Here is a 27,855-nt window from a genome sequence, read left to right as displayed (position 1 = left end):
CTGTACTTTGTGTAAAGCAGGATTAGGGCTTTATTGATATCACGAAGGAACGGCCCCTAACTGAGCCTATGTTTGTATACTGAAGCGGCTACATCATGGCCCGGTGCATGCCACTAAGACACAATAAAGCAGCGAGGAAGTTTTTATGAGTGACAAATTAATTGCACCACAACCAACCTCACAACAAATCTTCAATCCATTCTCCATGATCATATAGAACAAGAATCGTAGAAACACAGGGCCATGTACGTTCCGTAGAGGCTGCGAGCTAATTTCCATAACCTGTGCATCAGAGCCTGGAGCCTTATTGTCGCCGATAGTGCACATTGTGAAACCAAATAGTCTCAAAGAGTAGCCGCAAGACTACTATGTATCAAGTCTGACTCACAACCCCCGCCTACGTCAGTCATTCCATGCTCGCCATCATCCATGACCAATGAATGTCAGGTACAACAAAAACCGTCTGATGTGACCCAGGTGGCACTCCCAAGCCAATAATGTAGCCACACCGGTTCTCACACCAGCCGTCTACCGTACATTACCCGCATGGATAGTCACACCATGCCTGTATCGTGCGTCGAGGTCGAGTATCGATGTTAACTGGGTCGCGGCGCGCCGGGGAGAAAAAGATCGGCTCCCTATCTACAATTCCCGACAGACCCAGCCAGCTTCCCATTATCTCCCCGTTAAAGTCTCCACTTCTTGATCCAGCCACCTGTGGGACCTGTAAGAGACATCTCCTCCTTCAGCGGTCAGCAGCGGCATATATATACGTATATGCTTTTGGATTGAACGGTTCTGATCCAGAGATCATCAAGTTTTTTGACTTTTTTCGTTGAACATCCGTAGCGCGAGCCATGGACACCATTTCTCCGTTGCCCACAAGGTGAAGATGGAACCTCAATTCTATATGAATAAATATGAAGGGCAGCAGCCTGTCCTGTGGGGGCTCGGCTCTTCACAACTCATCAACGATCAGCTCCATAATCCTTTCGGGGCGCTGTTGCAGTCCCCTAGATTCGTCAGGATGGAGCCATACCACAGCTCGATAGCCCAGGCCGCCCTGGCTGGTGGCTTATTTTTGATATACGCTGCTCGCCGTATAGTCCCCAGGGGGCACAGTGGTGCAGGCGCTTCGCCCACGAGGGAGCATGGCAGAACCGCCGACACACGAAGACATGGACCACCTCGACTTTTGCTCTCCTATTTCTCTCGATAGCTGGATTGGTGTTGACTGTCCCCTCCATCGTCGCTTTCCCTGAGACCTTGTGGCGATGGCTCGAGTTGGTACCATGGATTGTTTCAACGCTTCTAACGCTGATCGAGCGACCTCGCACGACCTCGCAGACCTTGCTGGCTATTTTCTGCGCTACTTTCATCGGCGGTATTTTCTCGATGGCCACCGTCTATACCACTCTCGATCATATAAGCATACTCCGCATCGGTGGAGCTTGTGTCGCTCTTAGCGCTATACTTGTTATCCTCTCAATGCCCATGAGAGATCCCACTTGGGATGCTACTGGCATCGCAGGGCGCCATGATGGGGCGACAGTTCAGCTGCGTAGTCCCGAGGACAACCTGACGCTCTGGCAATTCCTGACGGTGTCGTGGCTCGCGCCACTGATCAGGCTGGGATCCCGGAAGCAGCTGAATGATGAGGATGTTTGGTTGCTCCCGTACGAATTCCAGCACACTAGGCTGCACATGATGTTCCGGGAACTCAAGGGTTCCATAATCAAGAGACTGTTGCTAGCCAATGGCTTGGATCTGATCATCATCACCGTTCTGGGGGTTATGGAGTCTGCAGCAACTCTAGCAAGCCCAGTCCTTCTACAGCGTTTGTTAGTAGCCATCGAGGATATGGGAGAGAACCCCGAGCGCCGGGCAGATGCTGTCGGATTCGCCGTAGCTATCCTAGTTTTGCGGCTTTTCGCCTGCCAATCCTCTGTGTTATCGTTGTGGTTCAGTCGCCGGTCCTACGAACGATCCCGCGGCGAGATGATAACAACAATCTACGCTAAAACGTTGACTAGGAAGTACCAGAGCTTCCAGCCCACAGAGAAGGACACTTCGCATGTGAATGGGAATGTGTTGGATGGCGATGAACCGGAGAAGGGCCGCTTCGCTTGGCTCATGACGCGGCTAAGGCTACGACGAGGGGGGTCAAAGAAGAAAATTGCCCCAGCAAAACCCCCCGCGACAATGGGCAAGATCCTCAACCTGATGAGAAACGACTGTTATGAGGTTGCCCAGCGGTTTTGGGATTTCCCCAGTCTTATTACCAAACCACTGCAATTCGTACTGTCGCTGGTGCTCGTATGGTTGCTCCTTGGCTGGCCTTGTTTGCTGGGAGTGGCCTGGGTCGTCATTGTTCAATTGCTCAATGCAACATTCGTTCGTCAACTTATCACACGCGAACGTCTACGAAGAGCTGCGACGGATGCACGGCTACAAGCCACTTCGCAATTCGTGGAGGCGATCCGTCATCTTCGGTGGTATGACTGGCAGTCCAAGTGGCAGGAGAAGATAATGAAGGAGCGAGATCATGAGCTTCACTTGAAGATCATTACTGGGCTCTGGACTATCGGTATCGCGACGATCAACGTTTCCGCTGGAGCCCTTTTCCCAATCGCCAGTTTCTTCGCCTACACATATATCGCTGGCAATCGCTTGCCAGTCAACATCATCTTCCCGGCCCTTCAACTTTTCACCATGCTGGAGATGAGCTTGCAGGAACTCCCCGACCTTATTACCATGCTCCTCAATGCCTCGGTGGCGGTGGGGCGTCTCGAGACTTTCATGAATGAGCCGGACAAAGATGAAGGGTTCCAGGACAACGCAGCCTCTGATATCGTGTTCCGCGGTGCGTCTTTGGCTTGGCCTGGGACCAATAATCTCGTTCTGCACAACCTGAACCTAGACTTCTCAACTGGATTAACCGTTATCTGTGGTAAGGTAGGCTCAGGCAAGACCGCTCTCCTGCAAGCCATTCTCGGCGAACTTGACATGCAGACTGGCGAATGCAGTATCCCCGATGAAATGGTTGGATTTTGCGCCCAGGCTCCGTGGTTGCAGCATATGAATATTCGAGAGAACATTCTCTTCTGTGCGCCTTACGACCCCGTTAGATACAAGCAGGTTCTGGATGCTTGTGCTTTAACTCCAGACCTGGCCAACTTCAAACACGGCGATCTTTCCAACATTGGAGAAAATGGTATCGGCCTCTCTGGGGGACAGAAGGCACGAGTTGCCCTGGCCCGTGCTATTTATAGCCGATCTCGAGTCCTGCTTCTTGACGACCCTCTCGCGCCCCTGGACCATAATACAGCGGAAAGTATCGTCAAGAAATTACTCGCCGGGCCGCTAGTTGACGGGCGGATTGTGGTGCTTGTCACGCATCGCGTCGATCTCGTCACCCACATGGCAGACAAGGTGATTGAAATCGACGGAGGACGAGCACGAGAGTTGGATGCGGATGACATTCCCCAGAAGATCACCAATATCCCTTCCAAGGCAAATGGCCATGCTGAAAAAGAGAACACCACCGATGCTACCGAGGAGCAGGAGGGGGATGCCATTCCCGACAAATTTATTGAAGACGAAAAGCGGGTGTCAGGGGGTGTCGTGGCCTCAGTTTATTGGGTCTACATCAAAGCGGGTAAGCTAAGATGGTGGTCCTTCTTGGTCGCCGTGTTTGCCTTGACGCGTTTTGGTCGTATTTTCAACTCGTGGTTTCTCAAGGCCTGGGGTGAGGCCTACGGATCGCCTGCACCTGCTGGCACCCAAGCCAATACGTCTCCTTCTTCATCATTATATGTAATGATGTCCGAATTGAGTGGTACTGTTGTGGCATTAAACCTGCCCGCCGGATCCAGTGGCTCCTTCGCATCTGGTTTATTCAACAGACTGCCTAACCCGGATGACGATGTTGGGCCCTGGCTGATATGGTATTTGGGCATTGCCCTTGTCATGACGCTGCTCGTTGCCGTGGCACAGGGCTCGATGCTTCTGATTCTCTACACCGCGTCGAAGAATATGTTCGTCAGGGTTATCCGCAAGGTCAGCAATGCAAACTTCCGATTCTACGATGTCACCCCTGTTGGTCGTTTGATGAATCGCCTGACAAGCGACATTGGTATGCTCGACGGTGGCATCATTGGACCTCTGAAGAACATGGCCTTGTATGCCCTCATCTGGCTCAGCAGCATGGTGATCATCGCCCTGACTACTCCCGTCTTCTTCATATTCGCCCTTGCTATGACATGCGGATTCGTCTACATCTTCAGACAATTCTTGCCCACCTCGCAAAGTCTTCGGCGGCTGGAGATGGTGTCTTTGAGTCCGCTCATGTCCAATTTTGGCATTCTTCTAGAAGGCCTTGCAACCATCCGTGCTTTCAAGGCACAACCACACTTTCAGGACAGGAACATCGTCGTAACAGACGCCTTTCAAAAGATGGATCACTTCTACTGGAGCCTCCAATCGTGGTTGATGTACCGCTTTGACGCACTCTCTGCATTCTCGACTTTCATTTTGACCATCATCGCCTTGTACAGGGAATTCTCCCCTGGACTGACTGCTTTCGTCTTGGTCACGGCATCGCAGTTTGTCGAAGCCACTCATAGTCTATGCAGGGTATACGGTGAATTGCAGATGGACTTCGTTTCCGTTGAGCGAGTGGTGGAATTGTTGGATATCGAGGAGGAACCCAGCGGTGACGTTGAGCCGCCAGCCTCGTGGCCTGCATATGGAGACGACATCAGGTTCGACTCGGTCACAATGAGATACGCACCACACCTCGATCCCTCGCTGTCCGACATAACTTTCACCATCCCTGGTGGCGCCACATGTGCTGTTCTAGGAAGAACCGGTTCGGGCAAGTCAACGCTTGCTCTTGCCTTGCTCGCCACACTGCAACCTGAAAAGGGCACCATCAGCGTTGGAGCTATGGACATATCCAAGGTGAATGTGCACACATGGCGGCAGCGCATCAGCTTTGTAGCCCAAGACCCCGTGTTGTTTCCCGGCACCCTCCGCCAAAACCTCGACCCGCTGGAAGAGCACACCGACGATGAGTGCACTGCTGTGTTGCACCGTACCCTCGGCCCCGGATGGAGCTTGACGTCCCATGTTGATGGTGGAGGGAAGAACCTCAGTCAAGGACAGCGCCAGCTGGTCGGCATCGGGCGAGCCGTTCTGAGGAGGAGCCCAGTCGTCGTATTGGACGAAGCGACGGCTTCAATTGATAAGAAGACTGCTCTGGCGATTCAGGATGTGCTGCGCGATGAACTGAAAGAAAGCACTGTCATCACCATTGCCCATCGGCTGGAGGCCGTCAAGGATGCGGATTACTTTGTGAGGCTGGATGCTGGTAGAGTGGTCGAGTGTGGACCTGCTGCGACGGGGTGAGCACTGAAGTACACAACGGAATGTGAGATGGATAGAACAAGTTATTGAAAATGTTTTCTTGCGGGCGGCATAGCTTAGGCACCGTTATTGGGAATCGACGAACGATGTTTAACGTCTAATGTTTTAATAATCTTGGGTTTGACGTAATTGCTGAAGCAAAAGCAGACAGGCTCTTGAAGGGTTGATCGCGCTTTCCAAAACTTGAAATAGGGCCCACTCTGACGTCCGTCATACGAAACCACCGTGTACGCAGTCTTCGTGAGATAATAGAGGTAGGTATCTATAATTCCGGCTTTACCTATTAGGGGCCTCCATATCAATGCTAGTCGCAAGGATATAACAGAGAACTGGGTAGTGGAAATAGTCACGTTAGTTACTCAAGTCCATGGATAAGAAACTGACCTGGATCAGCGAGTAAAAGGTACAAGGCAGCAAAAGTTTGAAACAGCTGCAGATGAAAGCGAACAAATGCAATAGGCAAAGAGTCCGCTGTCAGATTCGTTGTACGTGAGGAGGAAACCTGCTTTCTTGAGTATGATTATATTTTCAGATCAACCCAAGACCTCGATCGATTTGTGAACCTCCAAGAAACGGGAATATCCAGTGTATATACGACTCAAGCTGTTCTTAATTCAAGCAGTGCCGTTGGACCCCTCACCAGTAATTAGCGGATGTTGGACATTGCATGACCACTACGGAAGACAACCTCGAAAAAGCCTTGGGCAATCAAAACCACGTAGAAGCGCGGCACAGAAACGTTGACGGACCGATTCTACTGAACTGCGCCGTTGTACCCTGACATGCTCTAGAAAAACACGAGACAACTCACAGTAGCCATCATCGCAACCCAGACCCCTAAGCCCATCATCCTCTGGTATGCTGACTCGCCAAAACTCTGAACCGGAGGCCTTTTCGTCCCACCGCTCTCTTCCACCTTATCGCTGAGTAATATCTTTCCAATCCCACCCGAAAGTGTTTCAAGCGGTGCCACAAACGCCATCTGGCTCCAGCTGAACTGGGTATTTCTGCCCCCTATCAACTCTCGGAGTCAGTAATTACTACTTATATCTGGTCTTATGAACGTAAAGTTGTGTCTTAAGGGGAGACTGCTCTTTACAGATTGTGTTACCCCTAAGATACAAGAAGCGAAGAAGCTGGGGCTCCGATAGTTACTTACCAAATACGAAGACTTCGAACCTACCCGCAAAGCTTCCGTTGAGAAACACCCGACTCCCTCCGATAACGTCACCTGTGATCTTGATATCAACCGGCGTGGGGACTTTTACGACTTCGTGAGACGACGATGTGGCATTGACCCAAATTCGGCCCGGATGTCTAGGATCGAAACCGTCCGTCTCGGAAACTGAGCGTAGGGGGTATTCCCATCCGTCCGAATTGAAACCCAAGGTGCCGTTGTCCGAAAGTGATAGAGTGACGTCCACGGAAGAGAGGGTGAAGGGACCGGTTGCCGAGATGATGAGCGTGTAGTTCATGCCTTTGCTGCCGTGGCCCAAAGCTACGGGGTCGGCTTCAGTGCCACGATTCCACGAGATGAAGTCCGTTTTTCGGTCCAGGTTTTGTCCGGGGACTTTGGCGGATAGAAAGTCGAGCGTCTGATCAATTGTGTCTGCATCCAGTGCTGCGCCCCTGGCTCCGCTCCAAGCTCGAGCCGCCACTAGAGGTATCCCACGTCTCATTGCGTAGTATGCCTCCAACTGAGTTGTAGCATCGGGTCCGTTATCATTCCAGGCCGCCATTACGGCGCCTTTATTCTCACTGGCCTCATTCGGTAACTGTTCAGTGGTGTTGAGCTGGTTGAAGAATGCCGGCTGCCATTGCCATCCTACTCGATCCGCGAAATTCATCACTCGGGACTCGTTAAAGAATTGCGCGTACGGGGACGGGCTAATAGGAACGTGGTCATTCTTCAACGACATGTATGCCCACCAGTCCTGCGAGTTGACCATCTCATATTCGTCGCTTTGCAGCTCGATTGGGTCGGACTGACCATACTGCCAATGTTGAATGATGACCTCTTTTGATATAGTAAGATTTTCGGAAGGTTCGTGCGTACCCCAGATGCGTATTCTCTTCCCTGAGGTCTCATTGACGAAGACAGCCATGTCATTTACGAAGGAAATGTAGTCATCTGCCAGAGTCGCATCGTACTCATCAGCACCTATGTGAATTTCCTTCGTTTGGAACCAGGGCAGAAACTCCTGCCAGATACGTTTGACCGTTGGTATACTGTCGGGGTGCGTGAGATTCAGGAGATCTTTTTTGTCGAGGGCAAGCTCAGGCTTCCACTTGGTAATGGTGAGACAATGCCCTGGTGCTTCGATCTCAGGGACTACCGTGACGCCTCTTTGGGCACAGTGTTGTTGAAGATCCTCAAAGTCCTTCCGGCTGAGAGTCTCGTTGGATCTTTGTATAATGCCCTCCAAATCAGCACTCTCTGGTCGGAGAGAGAACTGGGCGTATACCTCGTTCCAGGTGTCATTGTGGCCTCGATTGAGCGGGAAATTGTCGCTCGTATGGTAGTGAAACTCGGACATCTTGAAGAAGGACGCGTAGGTGCACATTTCTTTCAGGAAGGCTAGCGAATACCATTTTCGACCAGCGTCAAGCATATAGCCTCGGGTTGCGTAAGCAGGGGCGTCCATTATGGTAATTGCAGGCACCGAGGTGCCATTCGACAACATAAGCTGCTGCAAGAGTGTTCGTGTTCCCCACCACATTCCTCGAGAGCCGGATCCGCCAATATAAGCAGTCTCCTCATCAACATATAGAGTATATCCCTCCTCCGTCGGTATTCCATTCTCATACGTGAAATTTGCGCTCGCGTTCGCTGCGATAAGATCGAGAAAAATGCCAGAATTGCCTTCCGAAACGGCATCAACTACCTCCAGCGACCAATCCCATTGCGTAATACTAGACAGCTCATCCTGGAGTATGCTGGCGAAATCATATCCTGAAGGAGGTATGAGAGTCAAACCCTCGGAATCACGATGTGAAGCCAGGTTGCTGGTGATGTAGATGGTCTTGGACATGTTATCGAGAGTAAGCCCACCAGACGAGCCATTGGCAAAAGGCGGAGGAGGTACGGGCTGAAGAGCCGAGACGCCCCAGAGAACGAAAATGGTCATGAGACGCATTGCAAGATTTTTCCGGGATCCAAAAGCCACACATGAGTGTGGAGCGGTTAGGTGGTGTCAACTTCAATGGCCAGGAAACAATAGGACAATGCCAATATTAGTTGGAATGCTGTGTTCGAATTAGTTGATATTCCCTCATCTTAATATAAGTCAAATGGCTGGGTAAACCAAACCTTGGAACATGTTTGGGTGGCGTTGTGCCAGACTTGTCCTGTTTGTCGTCCCTCCCTTCCCTGAGCGAGTGCGGAGAGCCGGCGGACGGCTCCGGCTGTCTGCCCAGGCCCGTATGCAGCACGGCAACCTTCCAGATAAATAATTGATAACGTCCAGGATTTGGGATCTGGAGGCGCTCATTTGGCGAAACAAGAATACAGACCTCACAGTCTTCATCGACATGGTGGGTTGCTTGTAAGAGAAAGTACTTGGCAGATGCGAGTTGTCAGAAAGAGGCCAAACAGTAGGTTGCCGATACTTGTCTTGGCGCAATCAAACTGTTTGCATCCGAATGGCCTGTTTACTCCCAGCACTGGCTCTCCCTTTGAGAAGAATTCCATTGAATTCATATTTACTGTCAATACGACCATTCTTCACGGAAGAAAATCTGGGACGAGTAGCAAATGCTCGCGAAACGCAAGGATATACTCGCCAAATACGCAACCGTCTCTACGTTTCCAGCCCAAAATCCATCATTATGATGAATCCTTTCGCTACCAGCAAAACCTGCATCATCCCCCTTTGCCGATAAGCTGCTCATGGAACCCTCATATGTAGGGCGCCTTTTGTCACATCCCCTAGAGAACCCCCGATATCCTCTCTTTCCACAAGGTCTCTACGATCATCGCTTCGCCCGTAGCGTAGACCACGCCACCCGGTCCCTCAACACTAGCCAGCACGACAGCTTTTCTTCCTTCGGAGAGACGCGAACTGATCTGACACTTTATCATAATGTCTAGATGGTCCGTATCATCAGTAACCATGGGCTTGAGAAACCGGACATTTGTGTAGGCGCTATAGCCCTGCTTCTTTAGATCGCGGTGCAGGTGGCCAACGCGGCCAGTATTACCATCTATCAATGCCGTGACCAGTCCGCCGTGTATCGTATGAGGGACGCCAATGAGATCTGGGCCTAGGGTGTATAAGTCCACATGGATGGGGAACGGGTTTTCCTGGACAGCTGTGGGGGAAGCCATGTCTGCTGTTGGGGAGGCAGTGAGGACTGGTCGACTGGGCAAAGGAATATTCGGCACTTGCAGCTGTGCTTTGGGTCTGGGCTCAGATGTCTTATCCAGGGCTGGTAACGCGCCTGGCTCGAGTAGAAGGCTCAAGTGTCTTGATATGCAATCCTCGCGGAAAAAGTTGGAGCAGACGAAATGGTCGCCGCCGCGAGTCGGCCGGTTCGTGTATTTAGTATAGTCGACTGAGTAGGGTCTCGCGCCAGGATTTGACAGAATGTCGTTGCACCACGATAAAGACTTGAAATAGTCTAGATCTGGTTGGGATGTTGGCAACCAGTTGTCGATGTGCGCGGCTAATACCATCATCGCACTTAAGTTGTGAAGTCAGGCCACCGGGTAGAAGCGTGTCCGACGAACGGCTCAACAAGAAAAGGACATGTGCAAAGCCCGACTCGGAATCTTAGGTGGGATGGCTATCAACCGATCGTAGGTTGAAAAATTTCACTGTTCCCCGGCCTGGTGACATTGCATCGGCATGAAAATAGCCCAAGTTGCGTCGTACTCGCCAATACCACATACAGTTCACCTGTGCTTCCGCAGTGGGGGTCTATCGCGGGTGATCGGCTAGGACCGACCCAGTCCCGTGCTGACATAGAACCATCTCCGTGTAACGTTAGAGTGAGGGGCATAATAGTGTGTGGGGAAAGAAACTGGAAGATGTACGGAAGTATGTCTCAGATAATCGGTTGACGAGTAGTTGAATCAGTTCAAGCTGATCAGCTCACGAATACCTCGGACGTCTCTGGACTGTCTCGTGTCAAAATATCTGCCTCAATTATCAGTGAGCTAGTGCCTTAAGATGCGGTTAATCACAACATCGGATGCTTCTTTTCGTTCAGATTGCAAGCGCGCTCGGGCAGACGCATGATCGGTTTGAACTGATCTGCATCAAGTGGCTGCATGGGATATTGATTTGGTCTTTAAACTCGAAACGCACGCCAGCCCAATGGTGGTACCGCTGGAGCCACATGAATTTGTGCTTTCTGGTCTTGCAGGTCGAACCATTTCCAGCAAAAAAATTAGCATGCGGGCGTCCAAGTAGTTACACAAGAGCATATCCGCTTATGAACGGTTGGATCCAGCAACATCGAACATTGCAGATGTCGTTGCAATGAGGGTCCGGTCCATTCGTGTAGGTCAACGGTTCGCTGACAATCGGCTTTACCCCTGAGAACGCCATAGCGCCCGCAGCAATGAAACGGGTTCACCCCTACATAATTTTGGGAATCACCATTCGCCCTAGCTGCGTCCCGTCTCGTCGGTGACAGACAAGAGCCGGTGGTTGCATAAACTTTTGTGAAGAGCCACGAGTCAAGAGAGAGGCTGTTTGCCAGGTGTTGTTGAAATTCATGGTATTATTCAGCAGCGACACTCTGCGGAGATTTTGTTGTTGATTGAAAATAATAATTTCGTCGCGGCCTGTCTGATGGTCTGAATAGACGAACCATAGCTGGACCATTCTTTCAGCTGCACCCCTGATGATGCACCTGCGCCACGAATGGTCGAACGGCGTCTGCAGGAACGGTGGGGACAGCGGTAGAGCTGGAAGTCGTGGAGGAGAAGTGTGATCCTCAATTACAATCCCTGACTGGCCGTGACGAGAGGAGGATGAGATGAAATGTCTCCGTAGCACTGATATATTTCTTGTCTTGCACCTGCGCTTGTCTGTTCACACCGTTCCGGAACGCTTTAACTTCTCTCTTTCTAGCCTGGGACGCGCCGCAGAGAGTGGGCGGACGGGACGCCACCAAAATCCGTAGTTCACCTACGTTGACAGCTCGTAACACTAGAAGAACTAGTCAGCTTGAGCAAGCGACCCTGCAACGCGACCGAGAAAATCGACCTAGACGCGACTGGACGATTTCTGTGAGCCAGTCAATTGGCAAATTGCGACCTCAGCTGCAACCTCAACAGCGGTCTTCTGCCGGCCACTTGACGGTAGAATACGCAGGTGCAAGTCATGTGGACTGAGAAGGACTGCCGCTCGAGATAGTTGACATGACAGAGAGTTGTCGTCCAGTTGCAACCGAACAAGTTGGCGACGATCAAAATAGCATCATAAGCCGGAGCAATATCGACAAACCCGGTCTAACTTTCACGACGACAGGCTAACCGGCCTCGTGTAAATACAAAATTACGACATCCCTTCGAGTCAACTTTGGCCCGGCACATCTCTCTTTGCCGTACAAAGAGATGCACGATTTCTCCCACGGTCTTTTTAATCAAGCAACCAAAACGGCTTCGGAGCACCGAGCGTCATGCGAACCGGGCTATATATCTCAAACACCAAGTTCAATTAGACTCGACTGGGGGAATCCCCGCGACGATCTGACACGCCCATACCCAGGCGACTGCGAGACCATTAATTCGGGATTATAATAACACGGAAGAAGACACCCTTCAATATCGCAACCATGCCGACGATGTGGGACCGGCTCCGGCCAGCACAACAAAAAGACCATAGCGCTCCAGCGCTGAATCGCAAGAAGCTGGAAGAATGGCAGAACTCGCGAGGTCCATCTCAAGGATATTCGTACACCATCAAGGGCGGCGCGAGACCTGAAAGACCACCACGAAATTTCCAGAAACCTAAGGACAACCACAAGTAAGTGTGTGCCGTGAGCCATGTTTTCCTTGTATCGTTCAATTGCGGGGGTTGAAGGGCGTGGTGTTGTGCAACCACTGTTGGCGCAACCACTCTTTCAAGCACACAATGCTGTATGCCCCGTGTTGAAATAGTAACACAAAACCCTATTTGCTCTGCGGAGGTAAATGAGGAAATACGGAGTCCCTAGTTCGTTTCTAGTATTGTATCTGTTTGTCGTTAGTTCGTTGTAATGGTTGGCTATCGCAACCCCAGAAGCTTCAGCCACCGCAAACAATGACCAACGGCCCCCAAGCGGCGGCCTACAATTAATCTGCAGATAAGGCACCGGTGGTCTGGCGAGCTGCAAGTGACGGTAGCGTGGTTTTTGGGTGTTCCGTGGGAATATGCTAAGACCTGACTTTCCGTGTTGTCGATCTTCAAGATTGAGTTGCGGACACGCAACGCTGGAAACTCTGCATTACCTCACTTATTTACTGCTTAGTTGCCAACAACGCGCTGGAAGTAAGAACCCAAGATGCTGACACCACGCTTTCCCAACAGTCAAATCGCAGCGCCTGCGGTCCAGGCCCCACCGCAAGCAGGTGGCAACTCCCAGTTTCGCAACTCCGTCTACTCGCAATACGACCGTCCAGTTTCTTCAGTGTATTCGCAGCCGTCACCCGTTGCTGCTACGTTCGCTGCGCAGCAGCTCCAAGACAAAACCTACAGCAACCAAAACGCCATTTCCCCCCGAGTTCGCCTGACGTATCGACTCTAAGGAATGGGTAAGTGCGATTCTCCTTGTGTTCAATGGGAAGGCGGGTAACAAGACACATTGTATGCGAGGCGGGCCATGGCGATCAATGACTTGTACTTCACAATGGAGCAAGTGCGAGTGAAGGCGGCAACGGGCCAAAGAAAGAAATCCAAGTGAATCCATATTGCCCCAGCCCAGTACATCGACTCTCGGCACAGCCTTGGTTGGTCTAGTTATCCGCCTTTTTGGTACTGGTTGTCAGGCAAGTTGGTTACAAGTCTGCATTTTTTGGAATTCAAGTCGAATACAGACGGCTCGAGGCTACAGCAGCCCGACTAAGACAAACTAAAGGAGCGAGGACAGCAATATCGCGGCGCCAACAGGGCTTTGAGCTAATATGTGTATCTACTTCAGGCCACATGCTCACCAGGACGGTGACGTTTCTCCCATTCAGGAAGTGTCACAGAGCTCTCATTTCAACATGGACCACGGCACAACAGGACGGTCGGGCCAAGCCCGAAGCAACATCCCAATGATGCGACGAGAACAGCGCCAAAAGAAGGACGCCGCCTTGAGTGCGCTGCGGGAGTCCAAGTCACGAGAACAGTTGAGACAGCCTCGTCCACATGGGCATGATGTACGTTGGGACGCATTAACAGGAGAGCCCACGACGAGTGAAAAAGGGCGTCCCTCATTCGTTGACCCTCACCAGGAAGTGCAAAAGTACTCGGGTCCTTCGAGCCTGCCAATCAACCATCCGACTGCCAACCCTAGCCCCTTCGGCGAGCGTATTAGACGCACGCAGCCACCCCGACAAGCTAGCAGTAGCCCCCAGACTGAGCCGCCCCCCAGACCTGAATGGCGCGGAGCCAGCGGCCGTACCACGCTCGTTGCGCCCGTCAACAACACGCTTGACGTGGCCCCGTTGAAGATCCCCCCAAGAGCAGTAAAAGGCCCCCTCGTGGGGCTGGTGTTCTGTCCCCTGTCGATTCGTTGGGCTCTGAAACGTCATCGTCTTCCCCACCCATACAAAGCAAAGAGAGACTCGGCAGCAGAGCCTTGTCAGGTGCAACCCGCAGCGCCGTCCCGTCGTCTACTCCGTGGGCGCCGGCTCCCGCAGATCCAAAGCCAAGTACCAGCAACGTACAGGCATACCCAAGTCCACCCCTATCGGACGACACATCTGTTCCGGCCAAGGTGCTACCAAAGCCCGTCACCCAAGTACATCCCGCTCCAGAGGCGCAGTCCCCTCCGTCATCTCTTTTTCCTCCCAACGAGAAAGCAATTCGCAGAAAGCCTGCAGCACAAGGTCATCAACCACCTTCGGCAACTTCTTCTGTCTACTCCCAGCTCGACATCCACCCGGCTCAAGCACCCCCTGGTGGATTCCCCGTCGACGAGTGGACACAGCCACCTTCGCGCTTCAGCGTAACCACTTACGCGACCTCTGCACACAGCGCTAACCCGCGTCATTCTGCTGATCTTAATGAGGACACGCCGCCACTGCCAACCCCTCCAACGCAGTTCTCTCAGTCGTTGCCCAAATCCGCAACACCGCCGGGCAACTCGATCTTGGACCGCAAGCGCCCTGTTGTCAGCGGATACGAGCATCTCCCCCGCCACCGCGTCCCATCGGAACCCATCAAGTTGAACATGGACTCGCCCTACTACATGTCCTCGGGACTTACGTCCTCCTCCCGTTCAACGAACCCTCGCCCCGTTCCCAACGGGAATCACAGCAGTCTATCCGTTGTCTCGGTCGGCTCGTTGGACAAGAACCTCCCATTAGCACCACCTGAGGAATCCGCTCGCGATCGTGTGGCCCAGCTCAACGCCAAACTGCAGTCTCTAGCAAACCGCCGGATCAACATCAATCAGGCAATTAAGCAAATGACCGAGCTGATGCCGACGGATAGGATCCTGGCCTCGGATGAGGTGATCCGCAAGCGCGAGAAAGAGAAGCGCAAGGTGGAGGTGTTAAGGGACGAGCTCGCTAATGTGCAGCGCGAGGAGTATGATCTAGGACTGAAGCTGCATCGCGCCTATAAACGCCTGGACCGCGATGCCGATTTCGAGCCCACAACACTGTGGGTGAGACGAGTCACTGGGTGAGCATCCTAAGTGCGAGATGTTCCTGCCCCAGATGATAATACTAATAGGCGCAAAGCAAAGAATGATTGCGCCAGAACTTCCCACCCCCGACCCTCCAGGTTGATCCTCATTCATGGTGAAGTCGGATGGTAACAACAACAACAACCAAAAAAAAAAGCACTTCACTATGGTTTGGCTTGTTACGCAAGTCTCTTTTGGTGGTCACGGGAGATATCTATTCTGGAGCTCCTCGATTAGACCATATACACACGGTGGCCCAATTTGGAAGCTGTTTGCGAATAACTAACGTACCTCCTTTTTGGAAGCATGGAGTTGATGGTTTTTGGTGCCTGGCCTCGTTTGTTTTACATTTGCCCGCATTTTCTAGCTCTCGGCCTGTATCCCTCCCTACCCGCTGTTGACAAGTTTTTATGCAGACGTTGGACGGGTTTTTACGAGCGCACAGAGACGAGGAAGCCTGGATTTTGTTATCCACAGACCAGAGTCGCGAGATTCTGGCAGGGAATTATGTATAAGAAATTTTTGTCGTGAGAGTTTCTTGGGGCACACTCTTCTTCGATACCTGTTTGTAGTTTAGGGAGATTCATGCCGGCCGACTCTGGACGCTGGGCTAGGTTGTTTGATAGGTGTTTGAGAAGATGAGCTCGCTAGAGAAAATAGAACCTCGTTGATCTTATTGACGTCTGGTTTCGTGGTTTCCTTTCCATGCACACGTGCTGTTCATGCTTGAGCAATGGGGATCGCGACGCAAGAAGTGATAGCCATGAACAGTAACAGGTTTTGTTACCACTGGTTTGGAATGGATCTCCGGTGTCTTGTCCTGATCCCCACCTCTAGAAAGCCTTCTGGGGCTAGCCTGGTATGGTCTCGGTGGGTTCCGGGAATAAACCGCAACTGACTTCATGATTGCATTACAAACATGAGTAAGTTCTTATCTTTGAGCAAGTGTACCGCTCAGGGGCTGAAGACAATATGGATGTAGCAATCTCACGTGTTCCTTGTTGGCTTAAGTTATTAATAATGAATAAGGGCAGTGATGACTTAAACAGGACAGATTATGACGTGACCAGTGAACCGTCTGAAGGACTCGAGGAGAAAAAGCGGGTGTAAGTGGTTTGATCCATCCACCATTGTTACGTTACTGAAATAGAACAAGATGATTTATTAATACCCTTAATTTGCGTCGGAGGTAAACACGCCGTCGCATTGTAGATAGAGTCTGGAATAATTAGCATGTGCGTTCGGGGAAATATGGACGTTTCGTGATTAATGACTGTACAAAGTAGTCGGTAGAGTTTGTCTAATGGTCTTGTATCCCCCAATCCCCCAAGTCTTGGTCTACATACTTTCTCGAGCATCATCTTGCCTACCTACTTCGTACCCAGACTGCCATGCTCAGTTCGTCTAGCAAATTGCAGATCCCACCTATACATCCAGTCCGTTTCTCCAAACCACGTATGCATCTGTCTAGAGGTTCTGCATATGCTCTCAGTTTCAGAAGTGCTAAGGAATAAAACCAGATCCATGGATAGAATCTACGATTCGGGAAGCTCGAAACAGTGTGCATTTAACCGCACAGGTCACCCTTTTAAGCAGTCAGTGTCACGCTAGTGCCAACTTGAGAACCGCTCTTACGTACTTGCCTGGTAGAAATCAAAAAATGCAATGCATCGCACATCCCCGGGCTCGGTTTAATGCGGCAAGAGCCAATCATAAGCGAACTACTTATAAGCTGCGGGTCTTTTATAAATGCTCTGGAGCACGCTTTCCCCTTCTAATGTATACGCTAAAAACCCGAAGTACTAATAAATCCTTCTGGTCTCCCCCCGATTTTGCCCAGCACCTGTAACCCTTTCTCCCCTTGTTCGGCGCCAAATCTTCGTTGTTACTGCCGCTAGATCGCGTACCTACAGGTGAGTACCATCGTCGGTTTATTCTCCATTGGGCCCATTTCCAGCTGCAAACGAAACCTCCAGTCTCGACCTGGACGTATCTGATTTATCACAGGCTGGTAGGTTTGTGTGGCGAAGCAGCTCAGCGCGTCGCTCCGCTATCCACCGCGCCCACCAAAGCCCACAGTTAGTGTCCCTGCCGCTGTGAACACTCCGACCTTGAGACTATTCAGGCGGCCTGCTGTGGAAATATGGCAGACGCTAAACCCGAGGGCTCGCCGCCCACGGCCTCTCCTGCGACGACATTTAATCCTGCTAATCCCCATCCCAATGGTGTGCCAAACGGGTTTACCAACGATGCAAAGGGGCCCGGCGGCGTCAACGGCCTAAATGGATCGGCTGCATCCTCTCAAACCAATGCGCATGCTGCTCCAATTGCGCCGAGCCCGGTCCAGGGACCCGCACCTCCGGCGGCTGCAGCAACACCATCTCCGGCGGCGAGTCAGGTTTATCGCCAGCGATCTATGCCTCATGGAAAAGTGGCTATAGTAGAGCCTCCTGGATCAGCCCGCCGGCGGACTAGTCCTCAGGGTTTCGGTTCACCAACAAGAGACTATGCTCGCGACAACCCCAAGTTCAATGACGACTCATCGAGACTCACCCATGCCATCCAACAGTCTGTGCCTGAGGCTGTCAGACGTACTGTGCGTGATAATTGGGAGAAGGCTCTTCTGGGTTCCGAGTTTCACCATGCATTTATCGTAAGTAATTGATTTCCTGTTGTTATCGTCGCCACAGCATCATCGCAAAATGGGGCGTCCAACTGTATCCTCCCGTGGACTTCATTATCTTGTGAATAATAATCGTTACCCACCCATCCAAGTCCAGGAATATTGGCCATGGTCTCAAATCGTCGTTATTCACCTGCAACATGTTGGCAAGCTCATAACAGGCAGGCACAACGCGTTATAATGTGGCTATCTTTCCCAGCTATAGTTACTGAGCGACAGCACCATTTCCTTTGCACAAAGTCAACCATGATTCATTTCTCCAAGAATCATTGGATATCTATCTATATGCACACCATGGTACTTACCTCATTACTTGGGGTGCCCTCTCTGTCCACACCACTGACCCACTCTTAGATGAATGCTGTAATACATCACGCAGACGGAATCATCATTCGCAGGGCCATTCGAGATTTCGGCTACAAGATGGTGTTGGAATCCAAGGTCGAGTTGATTAGTCACTTCCGGCCTCAGGACTTGGACGCAGTAGCCGACAAAATCCTCGAGAAGGCCAGCGACGAATTCCTTGATAAGGCCATGGATAAACGGCTCAGCACCATTGATGCTCGCTCTCTTATCAATGCCTTAGCTCGTGCAGAGCGTCTCGGTTACGAGGACAACGACACTCTGGATAACCCAAATCATCACCCGCAGCCTCAAGTTGCCACTCCCACACAACCTGTGCCTTCCCCATTCGTCCACCAGCCTGCTGCTGAAGTACAGCATCCGGTAGGGCAAAGCCCCCAAATTCAGAATCTGCAATGTCAGCTGTGTTGGCGAAAGTTCGCCACCGCCGCACCCTACGAATATGTGAGTCGCCCTGACGATATCAAAAGCTTATGCTAACTGAGCAACAGCATGTTAAGAAGCAACTCTGCACAAAGCCCCCACCGAATACATCTGGGTTCCCTTTTTCATGTGCCTACTGCGGCGCTGGGTTCATCACCAATGTTGGCCAACAATACGTGAGTGCCCTTGCGTAGCTGAGTGTATAGTAATTAATATATCTAACTTGTGATAGCATCTTGCCAACAAGGTATGTGGAGATCACGGCACGGCTCCTGCGACACCAAAGGCCCCTGCCTCGGGCTCGCCCATCCCTCCGTCCTCCAGAGCAAACAGTCCTGCTTTACCTTCCTCCTCGATGCCAGCACCGGTCTCCATGAGATCTTCAGCGTATCAGACGGCGGCTACTCCCAGTCACTACACAGCAAGCCCATACACAGCGCCCCCAACTGCGACTCCCGGCATGCCCATTCCGTTAGGAGAGGCTGACCCCTATGGTCACCTGACCTCTGTCACCCGCGCGAGAATGGAAGATGATCTGAAGCAAGCTGAGTTGACCTATGCTCCTCGATTTGCTGAGGCAGAGACCATTCCCGACCTAGCACAGCGGAAGGCCAGACTGGATGCTCTCCAAAACAGCTTCAGCACCAAGCAAAGTATTATCCGGAAGAAGTACGGCGTTCGTCTACGGCAGCGTCGCACTCGAGCTGAGATCGAGGCGGAGCGTGAGCGTATGGCGAGAGGGGGAGGCAGCAGTAATAAACGCCGTCGAACCGATGATTACAAATCCTTCGCCTCCAACCCCGCGTACCTAAACACCTCACAGCAGCAACAGCCAGCCAGCAGTACGCCGGAAAAGCCCAACCCTGCAGTTGATTACTCTCCCAGCAAGCATCTTTCGGTCTCCGACATGAACTCTGCTGGGCTAGGTGGCTCGAGTGCTACGGCAGCAACGACCGATCCGACGGCTCCCGTCCAGTCAGACATACGTCCGGCGGCAGATCTGCCTCGTAACAGCCTGTCTTCCTATCAACGAAGCGGATATCGGATCTCGACTCACGGTCGCCGATCGACGCAGCAGTCTCCTGCGTCAGTAAGCTCAGACAGCACCGCAGGGGATCAAGCCGATCAAGAAGGTCAAGCCAGACACGATCAGGCCAACAAGGAGCAACGCCGTGGCTCGGTTGCCGCTCCTATGTTACTGGACGATAGCAATTCGGATTCGGACTCGGACTCGGACGCGGAGATCCCAGCTACTCTTCCATCCGGCAGAAAAGCCAGCGGTACACCATTGAAAGCGTTGGCTGGCTAAAGATAAAGATGGCCAAAAGGTAAACGCCGGGTGACGGAACAGTACATTCAGTGGGCAGGAACTTGGGATGAACCGGAGGTTTGAGGACCCGTTTGAAGACATGGCGGTTGAATTCTCAAACCTACTACCATATCATCATTATCACCCCGGAATTCCTCTTTACGTCATCCGGCGAGCCGAATGGTGCGTGGTTCCCTAGCCACAATGAGCTGCAAACATGTAATATATTTTGCGGTCGCGGTTGTGTTCATTGTACGAGTAATAGGGCATAGAACCGCATGTCATAACCCAGCGGTGGGTTGTAACCTAATGATATAGCAAAGCAATCTACTGCTTCCCTCTCCTGGTGAGCTGGAGTTCCCCTGTCTGGATCATGTTTTTCTCTTGTGAACAATACGGACTGCAAATTTATGTTAAGCAAAAGCCAAGATCTCTCTGGGGTTGGAGAATTGGAAAGGGTGAGACAAGTGGAACGAAAAACGGCGTCAGGTCGTTGTCTTTCTGATTGCGCAGACAAAACCCCAACTGGCCAGTAATCAAGAACATAGTTGCTCCACTGACTGTCCTCATCATTAGTTCAACAGAGAGCAAAGTTGCTTGGCGATGAATATACTAAAGCTACGGAGAGAGAATGCAGATGCTGGTTACTCCGGAATACTGTGGCTTCATTAAAAAAGCCATTCTATCATTTGGGCCAGAGATGTATGCTCGTTGTGCTACAATTGAGTTAGCAAATACCTTCCAATAGTATTATGTGGCTTTGGAGGTCAATATCATGTGAGCTCCTGGGAATGATCCCACGTTATTTATTTAAGTACGTAATACGCAGTCTTCCACCATCTGATACTCCATTTGCGCTACCCTGGTGAGTTCGTGATCCTAAACAACACCACTCAACACTAGTACAATATATCTATTCCCAGATATGTTTCTCCTTTTACTATTGTATAACCATAAGCAAGACGCATCAAGTGACTTATGTCTCATATAATCGAATTAGGTGTTAGACTAGTGGGTGTCACTATCTCGTACTCATGATGGAACAGTTGACTCATAAAACATCAACACAGGTAGACCCAACGAGTTTTATGTCCAAGAAGATACATGGCAAGAGAGACTGTATTATGTCAGGCCCGTAAGTATCAGAACCCATCCTATTGGAATTTCCTCAGCAAAGATAGACTGATACGTGCTACCGTATACTGAAACCGTGTAAGAGAACCACCCACCATCTACCAATCCTCCTCTAATTCCCATCCCTCAAGCCTCATCCTCACAATAAAAGTCTTGTCAATACGAAGTCGACCCTGGCGGAATATAATGGCTAAGCTCTTTCTTCCACTCCACCAACCAGACATGCTGCGGCCCGTACGCCAGATCAGGCTCCCAGAACATCTCGCGAGACTATATAACGAACCGCTATGGGCAGCTCACTGAACAGGCCGTCGTACCTGTTCCGTCCCGGATTCTTCCAACAGATTACCCGGCACCCGTCGTTAAAGACCCAAGCTCTGTGCAGGGCGACGGAGTTATTTCTCGCTATACCGTCGGGTTGGAGGTTTAAACCGGTGCACAGGCCTGACTTGAGGAGCTGGCGTTATTTGGCTGGCATGCGCTTGGCGCCGGGAACGGAGGGGTCGGGCCACTCGCGTTTGAAGAGTTGGGTCGAGGTTGCCGGGTGAGAGAAGTGGGGGATGAGGCACCGGCATTGGGTGGGCGATTATCAGACAGAGAAGAATGGCCAGCGTGGCCAAAATGACGATGGAGATTTGGGGAAGTGCCATCTTGACGTTCAGGGTAGAGGGTCAGGGCCGTCTCTGCTTTGGTGTGTTGGAGTAAACCGCTTAACCGGACTCTGTGTGGTTGTTCTGGTTGTTTGTTGTTTGAAAAGGAAACGGAAAGCTCATCCAAGTTTGGTATATGTTGGACTCAGAGTGGATTATGCGCACTTTCCTCGATGGTACCCAAGCAGCTACAGCCCCCAATGGATTCAGGCCAGGGGAGATACATGTCGCAGTTATTAAGGACAATGATTCCTGCTTTTCTATGCTAGAGGTATCCTGTAACGAGACCTTTGGATAATATGCTAATAACACGTGCAAGAGAACGCACCAGCCGTATACTTCAGCATAGGCAATATCCAAGACTGCTTTACAACTATAGTGCCATAAAGATTGGACACATCGGATACCATTCCCCCAACAGATATGTTGGGGCAGGGAGCAGTACAACATCAGCTCCCGACCCATCTTCTCACGTGTGCCTACAGAACCGGTCACCAACTTTTGGGAATATACCATGGAGGCTTCTGGACCCCTATGCACTCATGCTCAACCTGGAATGAAAGCTTGCCCATGCTATGCCTGCCTTGACAGACTTGATAATCATGGGGGGGGGAAAGCCAAGCCATTACATTGGTCTCAGTAAGTCTGAAAATATTTCTGTGAAGGACTTTTGTGTTCGGAGTGAACAGCTTCAAGGTAGACAGAAGTGCTGTGACAAAGCCCATCATTTTCGATTCCCAACACCATGTTCTTGTTTGCAGCGCAAAATCATATCACCAACAGAGCGGAACCGTGGATAAGTGCTTGGATTGTAGGCGCAATTGAGCAGTCCAGATATTTGATTCATGCTGCGTAGCAATTTGAGGTGACGTCGAAGCTTTGTTTTGAAGTTTATCCCACTTAGCGAATGAACATGTTTGGCGGGGTGCCGAAGTTAGCCCGTGCTACCCCCACCATTTGCTGCTGTGTGTGTGCATTTTTGAACGAAATTCTCGCGATAACGGGATGATTGTAGACTTGATTTGAAGGCCCATCTCGAGTGCCCAACAAGATTACCACTACCACTCGTTGTGAACGGGTCATCTTTGTTGCGAGCCAACCGACCTGTTGAAGCCCGAAACGTCGAGTTTTCAAACGACGACTTCCACATCTTACGACGGCCATCAAGCGAAGCCGCGACAGCAACCTTCAGGGAATCCGAAATAAATTAGAAAAGACAAGGAAAAAGGACCACCTCGACCCCCGACCCCCGACCCCCGACGACAACATGGCGACGGTGCAGCCACAGCTCGTCTTTGTCGACGGCTCGTTCAATGAGCTGGCGCAGGAAATGGCTGACTACATCCACGTGGGCGATGAGGTCAAGACGCTGATCGAGAAGGACCAGCAGGATGAGGTTCTTAAGAAGATCGTCCTGGCGTCCACTGCACTCAACTCGGTCCCCGAGAAGGAGTTCACCCCTGCTTACAACCTGCTCGTCTACCTCATCATGCAGTCCAAGAACGCCAACATGCTGCTGTCCAAAGTCTGCGATAACCTGATGAAGCCGATCACCTCCTCCCCCACCAACGGGCCCGGACTGGCCCTAGGCGCCCTCACCAACATCTTCAACATGCTGCCCCCCGATAACGAGATCCGATACCATGTCTTCTCCGCCATTGTCCGCTTCGTCAAGCACCACGGTTTGTTCGACTACATGAAGCGGTACCTGCCCAAGCTGGACCAGTGGGTAGAGGAGTGGGACATCGATGAGGAGGACCAGCGAAAGATGTTCGAGGAGATCGCTGAGGTGGCCAAGGATGCGGGCGACGAAGAGTGAGTGGTTCTGGCCGGTTACGTACAGGATGTGGCCGTACGACTGACACATTTGCGCAACAGGGCATCATACGATTACGTGCTCAAGGCAGTGCGCACCTTTGCCGAGGAAGACATCAAGTCGGAAGAGGCACAACGCCTTTCCCTCCGCGCCATCAAGACCGCCATCACCTCCCCCACACATTTTGACTTCCAAGACCTCATGTCCATCCCTGCCATATCCGCTCTCTCCGACTCGAACCACGTCTACTTCGAGCTCCTCGAGATCTTCGCCGAGAAAGACCTGGAGGACTACAACGACTTCAACGAGGAGCACGAGGGCTTCCTCGAGAAGGAGCACCTCGATGCCGACAAGTTGTACCGCAAGATGCGTCTCCTGACGTTCGCCTCTCTGGCCGCCTCAACGTCATCCCGCGAGATCCCCTACAAGAACATCGCCAAGGCGCTGCAGATCCCCGAGGAGGACATCGAGATGTGGACCATCGACGTGATCCGCGCGCAGCTCGTTGAGGGCAAGTTGTCGCAAAAGAAGCAAGTCTTCCTCGTCCACCGCACAACGTACCGTGTCTTTGGCGAGAAGCAATGGCGCGAGCTCGGCGATCGCATTGACGGCTGGCGGTCGACGCTAAAGACGGTCGCTTCCGCGTTGCGAAAGGAGCAGGTCAGTGCTGAGGCCGCCAAGAAGCGAGATGCGGAGGAGCTCGAGCGAAAGCTGGCGGGCGCCTCGGTCATGGACGGTGGACGTACAATGGGTGGTGATCGGGGTGGACGACGCGGCCTGGGCGACCGGCCTCCGCCGAAGCCAAGGAATGACGACGACGACTAGACAGAACCCTCCGCGCATATCTCCCTGACATTCTACTTCTGAAAATTTGAGGGTTCTGGGGGTTCGGTCTGGGCGTACGGTTTTGGCATTGGCTTGACGACATGGCATGGCATGAGAGCAAGGCGAGGCGATGCTGCGTTGATTTCTCCCCATCTGTGACCATAGAGTAGAACCCCCCATAGCGGACGGTGGCGGTTTCAAGGCAGGTAGGCGGGTATAATGGCTATACTTACTCCTTCCTCTTCACATAATATTCCCCAAACGAGTGGTTGGGGAGCCGCACCATTGAAGAGGCCGCGTGGTAGAAGAGCAGCTGGCTGGCTTAACTGGCCCGGTCCCCTCCGCCGCATAGGTGATAACAATGCTACTGAAAAATTTCGGGGGATTGCATACATACATGCCTGCCAGTGGATCATTTTCTATACAAGAACTCAAAACACAACTACTCATGTACAGACAAGGAAAATGAAGTATCTTCTGTGTGATGATGTAGGTGAAAACAAATGTCTACTTGCCCGGAGACTGCGTGTCCTGAGACGGCGAGCCAAAGAATTAGGGCCGCTGATCCTCCCGTCCTGATGCGGTATGTTGTTTTTCTCTATAGCCAAGCTCCTTCATCCGCCTTCCCAAAGTACCTTACACTTCCAATCTATACTATATCAACAATACAATGGCATTAAATCCCCGCCATCCAAGTCAAGCCGGAGGCTAGATACCCTTGCCCGCAATCTGCTTCTGCGTATCCTTGTACACATCTTCAGGCTTAGGCGTGGCATCCACCTTGATAACGCGACCCAGCTTCTCGTAGTAGTCCACAACCGGCATGCTCGTCTCGATAAACGTGCGGAACCGCTTGCGAATACTCTCGGCATTGTCATCAGTGCGCCCCGAAGTCTTGCCCCGGTTCAGCAGGCGCCGCTCCATCTCCGCCTCGGGACAGTCGTAAAACAGCACAAACTTGGCCGGACACACCGACTCCTCGAACTTGTGCGCCTGGTCCATCTTGCGCGGGAACCCATCAATGAGGAACTTGCCCTTTTTGCCCGCGATCTCGCCCTTGCCCGACGAGTCAATGGCGGCTACCATGGCGTTCTCGAGCAGTTGCACGGTGACTTCCATCGGTACGATCAAACCGTTCTTGATGTAGTCCTTGATCAGATCGCCGAATTGCGAGCCCGGGCGGTCTTGCTCTGCACGCAACAGGTCACCCGCGGAGAGGTGGTGGAACCCGTAGTCGGCTACGAGGTTTGCGCATTGCGTGCCTTTGCCGGCACCCGGCCCGCCCAACACGAAGACTACCGTCACGTCGTCGGCGGAGAAGGTAGGGGTCGACTTGGGCGGTGCGCCGAGCGCGTCGGCCTTCTTGGGGGCGTCGATGGCGGGCATTTCTGTTGGGGGCGGGTTTGTCAGTTGTTGGTTGCGTCGTTTAGCCGCTGGGGTTCGTTGGTGCTGGGGTTGGAGAGGAATGTGCGTGGGGGAAGCATTGGACATTAGATGGGCATAATGAAAGTTGTCACAGCCCCTTCTTCTTCAACAGCTGGGGGCATGTTTCCGTCTGGCTGGTTATTGACGCAAAGCTCCCCCATGTCGATCTTCTCAATGGGTTTGTGCCGCCAGCAAAACATGACACACCAGTCCAAAAGGGCGTACAAAGGAGTGGACGCGCGATAACTCACCAGCTCTTCGTGTAACCAAAAATGTATAGCCCAGCGATCCCAGTACAATGATGACCACAAAAGGCCAAAACTTGACGTTGCTTCCCTCCGGGGGCGGGGAACTGTAGGCTCTGCGCTGCGTAGCTCGAGTAAAAGGGGTAGAAGGAGTCGTTCGGGGTCGTGTCAACGAAGCAAACGAGGCCTTAGAAGTTCGAGCAAATGCCGATGCTGGTGATGTGGAGGTCAACCTGAGGCACGGCGAGGAAGCAGACCGAGAAGCAGACCGAGAAGTAGCCCTCGTCAGTTGCCGCCAGAGCAGCCGCTGCGTTGGTGCGGCCATTGGTGACAGATGACGACGATGCGGGTAGACGGTGGTTGGTTGGTCGATCGGTCAGTAGGTCTGGTCTGATTTACTTGGCTGGTGCTGGTCACGACCGGACAAGCTGAAACCCTGTTTTTGGGGGGTCGGGTCTAGTCTGGTTGCAAGTTGACGCCAAGTTTCAATTCAATGAGGTCAATTCAATCCCATCATCAGATGCAGCTGATCTTGATCGTATGCGCTGGAAGCTCTGGTGGCGCGAGATTGTTAGTGCAGCCAGTTCAGGAGAACATTACAAGTGGGACTTTAATAAGTTGCACTGACATTGGCGTTTCGCCAGTCCCACAGCCAACTGCTTCAACGTGACCGGCAGACCTGACTTCGACCAAGCTCGGACAAGGAGCTTTTTGAGGTGGCATTTCGGGTAATTCTAATATCGAGCTACTAAATCAGATATTTGCGTGTCAGGTAGTATTTACCCCAAGTCAAGTATGACATTATCGGAACTTTCCTCGGAACCTCACAAGTCTGAATCACCTTCGTGTTAAACTAACCTCTACACCTCATCCACCTACAAGCAACGTCTTTGGAGATAATTCAAAAACTACGTGAACTAATCACACTATAGTCTCCGCTCGTCGAAGGATCAGGAACCTGATGCCACAACCCCGCCAGGTCGCATGGCCACATGACAGAAGGTGCGGAAGAACCTCATGCCTCCGATGCTGGTCTCCTATAGCGGGCCCTCGTTCGACCTCATTCGAGCCTTGCCTCAAAAGTAAAATCGACAGATCCATGATTACTGCCAGCAGTAGTTCATCCGGCCAGGCAAGAGACCACGGCATCAATCCCTTCCGTTCGGGGCCATGAGAGCCTTCTGTCCTTCCTTCCTCCCGCAGATGGGGCCGGTCAAAGGGCATTACCCTGGGATGTTCTTGTTTGGCTGTCAGTCTCTCCGATGAGCCAACCCCCAGTTGTGTCTTGAAAGTTGTACGAGCAAGAATGGCATAGCCCCAAGCCAAATGCCGTCCGCGGAACAGGAGCATTGTGCATTCCTCAGTTGTACGACTGGATTGTTACCCATGTGTCTCTGTGACAACTTTAATTCATTCTTCCGTCAAAAGATGTAAATAGACCTTCGCCACACCTACCGCACGGCAAGTGTGCCAGTTCAGAGTAGATCCGCATCAAGAAAAATGGGCTGGAGTAAACTTGTAGATGGATTTGGAGTTGTCATTGCCGTCATGAACACAAAGCCAACCTTGAAACAACAAACCAATCGCATGTTACGGAAACCCCGATATATTTTTGAGAAATTGTACAAATTACATTGATATAGAAGGTTACCAATTGCTCCCATAAAATTTGTGAAAATCAAGTTTCCTCCTTGTCCTGAGAGAGTTCTGGTATTTGGATTTGACCC

At 51.7% G+C, this 27,855-nt stretch overlaps 8 protein-coding genes across 8 annotated transcripts; 5 read left to right on the top strand and 3 right to left on the bottom strand.

Annotated features, from left to right (window-relative positions):
- Nucleotides 1-857: 857 nt before the first annotated feature.
- BCR38DRAFT_410771 (ABC transporter) lies at nucleotides 858-5,409 on the top strand (the record flags this gene model as incomplete). The annotated part of the gene is made up of 2 exons (XM_040858506.1): nucleotides 858-886; nucleotides 1,107-5,409. The coding sequence occupies 2 exons, from the start codon at nucleotides 858-860 to the stop codon at nucleotides 5,407-5,409; spliced, it is 4,332 nt and encodes a 1,443-aa protein (XP_040714180.1).
- A 402-nt stretch (nucleotides 5,410-5,811) lies between these two features.
- Nucleotides 5,812-8,810, bottom strand: BCR38DRAFT_238160 (beta-N-hexosaminidase). Its single transcript, XM_040854367.1, has 3 exons — nucleotides 8,738-8,810; nucleotides 6,587-8,673; nucleotides 5,812-6,441 (listed from the first exon to the last, which is right to left on the bottom strand). Exons 2-3 carry the CDS (start codon nucleotides 8,562-8,564, stop codon nucleotides 6,215-6,217), a joined length of 2,205 nt encoding a protein of 734 aa, XP_040714179.1. The 5' UTR covers nucleotides 8,565-8,673; nucleotides 8,738-8,810; the 3' UTR covers nucleotides 5,812-6,214.
- A 535-nt stretch (nucleotides 8,811-9,345) lies between these two features.
- On the bottom strand, nucleotides 9,346-10,369 carry BCR38DRAFT_238140 (uncharacterized protein). Its single transcript, XM_040854366.1, has one exon. The coding sequence runs from the start codon at nucleotides 10,103-10,105 to the stop codon at nucleotides 9,356-9,358; it is 750 nt and encodes a 249-aa protein (XP_040714178.1). The 5' UTR covers nucleotides 10,106-10,369; the 3' UTR covers nucleotides 9,346-9,355.
- A 1,844-nt stretch (nucleotides 10,370-12,213) lies between these two features.
- Nucleotides 12,214-15,255, top strand: BCR38DRAFT_410768 (uncharacterized protein; the record flags this gene model as incomplete). The annotated part of the gene is made up of 5 exons (XM_040858505.1): nucleotides 12,214-12,404; nucleotides 12,539-12,567; nucleotides 12,889-13,171; nucleotides 13,558-14,021; nucleotides 14,075-15,255. 5 exons carry the CDS (start codon nucleotides 12,214-12,216, stop codon nucleotides 15,253-15,255), a joined length of 2,148 nt encoding a protein of 715 aa, XP_040714177.1.
- A 153-nt stretch (nucleotides 15,256-15,408) lies between these two features.
- Nucleotides 15,409-15,857, top strand: BCR38DRAFT_238091 (uncharacterized protein). The gene has a single exon (XM_040854365.1). It carries the CDS (start codon nucleotides 15,562-15,564, stop codon nucleotides 15,784-15,786), a length of 225 nt encoding a protein of 74 aa, XP_040714176.1. The 5' UTR covers nucleotides 15,409-15,561; the 3' UTR covers nucleotides 15,787-15,857.
- A 1,541-nt stretch (nucleotides 15,858-17,398) lies between these two features.
- On the top strand, nucleotides 17,399-20,033 carry BCR38DRAFT_486602 (uncharacterized protein; the record flags this gene model as incomplete). Its single annotated transcript, XM_040864054.1, has 4 exons — nucleotides 17,399-17,908; nucleotides 18,293-18,745; nucleotides 18,793-18,900; nucleotides 18,957-20,033. The coding sequence occupies 4 exons, from the start codon at nucleotides 17,399-17,401 to the stop codon at nucleotides 20,031-20,033; spliced, it is 2,148 nt and encodes a 715-aa protein (XP_040714175.1).
- A 3,051-nt stretch (nucleotides 20,034-23,084) lies between these two features.
- Nucleotides 23,085-24,458, top strand: BCR38DRAFT_486601 (uncharacterized protein; the record flags this gene model as incomplete). Its single annotated transcript, XM_040864053.1, has 2 exons — nucleotides 23,085-23,632; nucleotides 23,696-24,458. 2 exons carry the CDS (start codon nucleotides 23,085-23,087, stop codon nucleotides 24,456-24,458), a joined length of 1,311 nt encoding a protein of 436 aa, XP_040714174.1.
- Nucleotides 24,459-25,166: 708 nt separating this feature from the next.
- On the bottom strand, nucleotides 25,167-26,453 carry BCR38DRAFT_458887 (UMP-CMP kinase; the record flags this gene model as incomplete). The annotated part of the gene is made up of 3 exons (XM_040862223.1): nucleotides 25,167-25,846; nucleotides 26,135-26,235; nucleotides 26,311-26,453. 3 exons carry the CDS (start codon nucleotides 26,451-26,453, stop codon nucleotides 25,167-25,169), a joined length of 924 nt encoding a protein of 307 aa, XP_040714173.1.
- Between the last annotated feature and the right edge of the window lie 1,402 nt (nucleotides 26,454-27,855).

Source organism: Pseudomassariella vexata (assembly GCF_002105095.1).
Source record: "Pseudomassariella vexata strain CBS 129021 chromosome Unknown BCR38scaffold_9, whole genome shotgun sequence".
NCBI classification, from domain to species: Eukaryota; Fungi; Ascomycota; class Sordariomycetes; order Amphisphaeriales; family Pseudomassariaceae; genus Pseudomassariella; species Pseudomassariella vexata.
The sequence above is the reverse complement of the archived record's forward strand: the minus strand, read 5'-3'. Positions and strand labels throughout refer to the sequence as shown.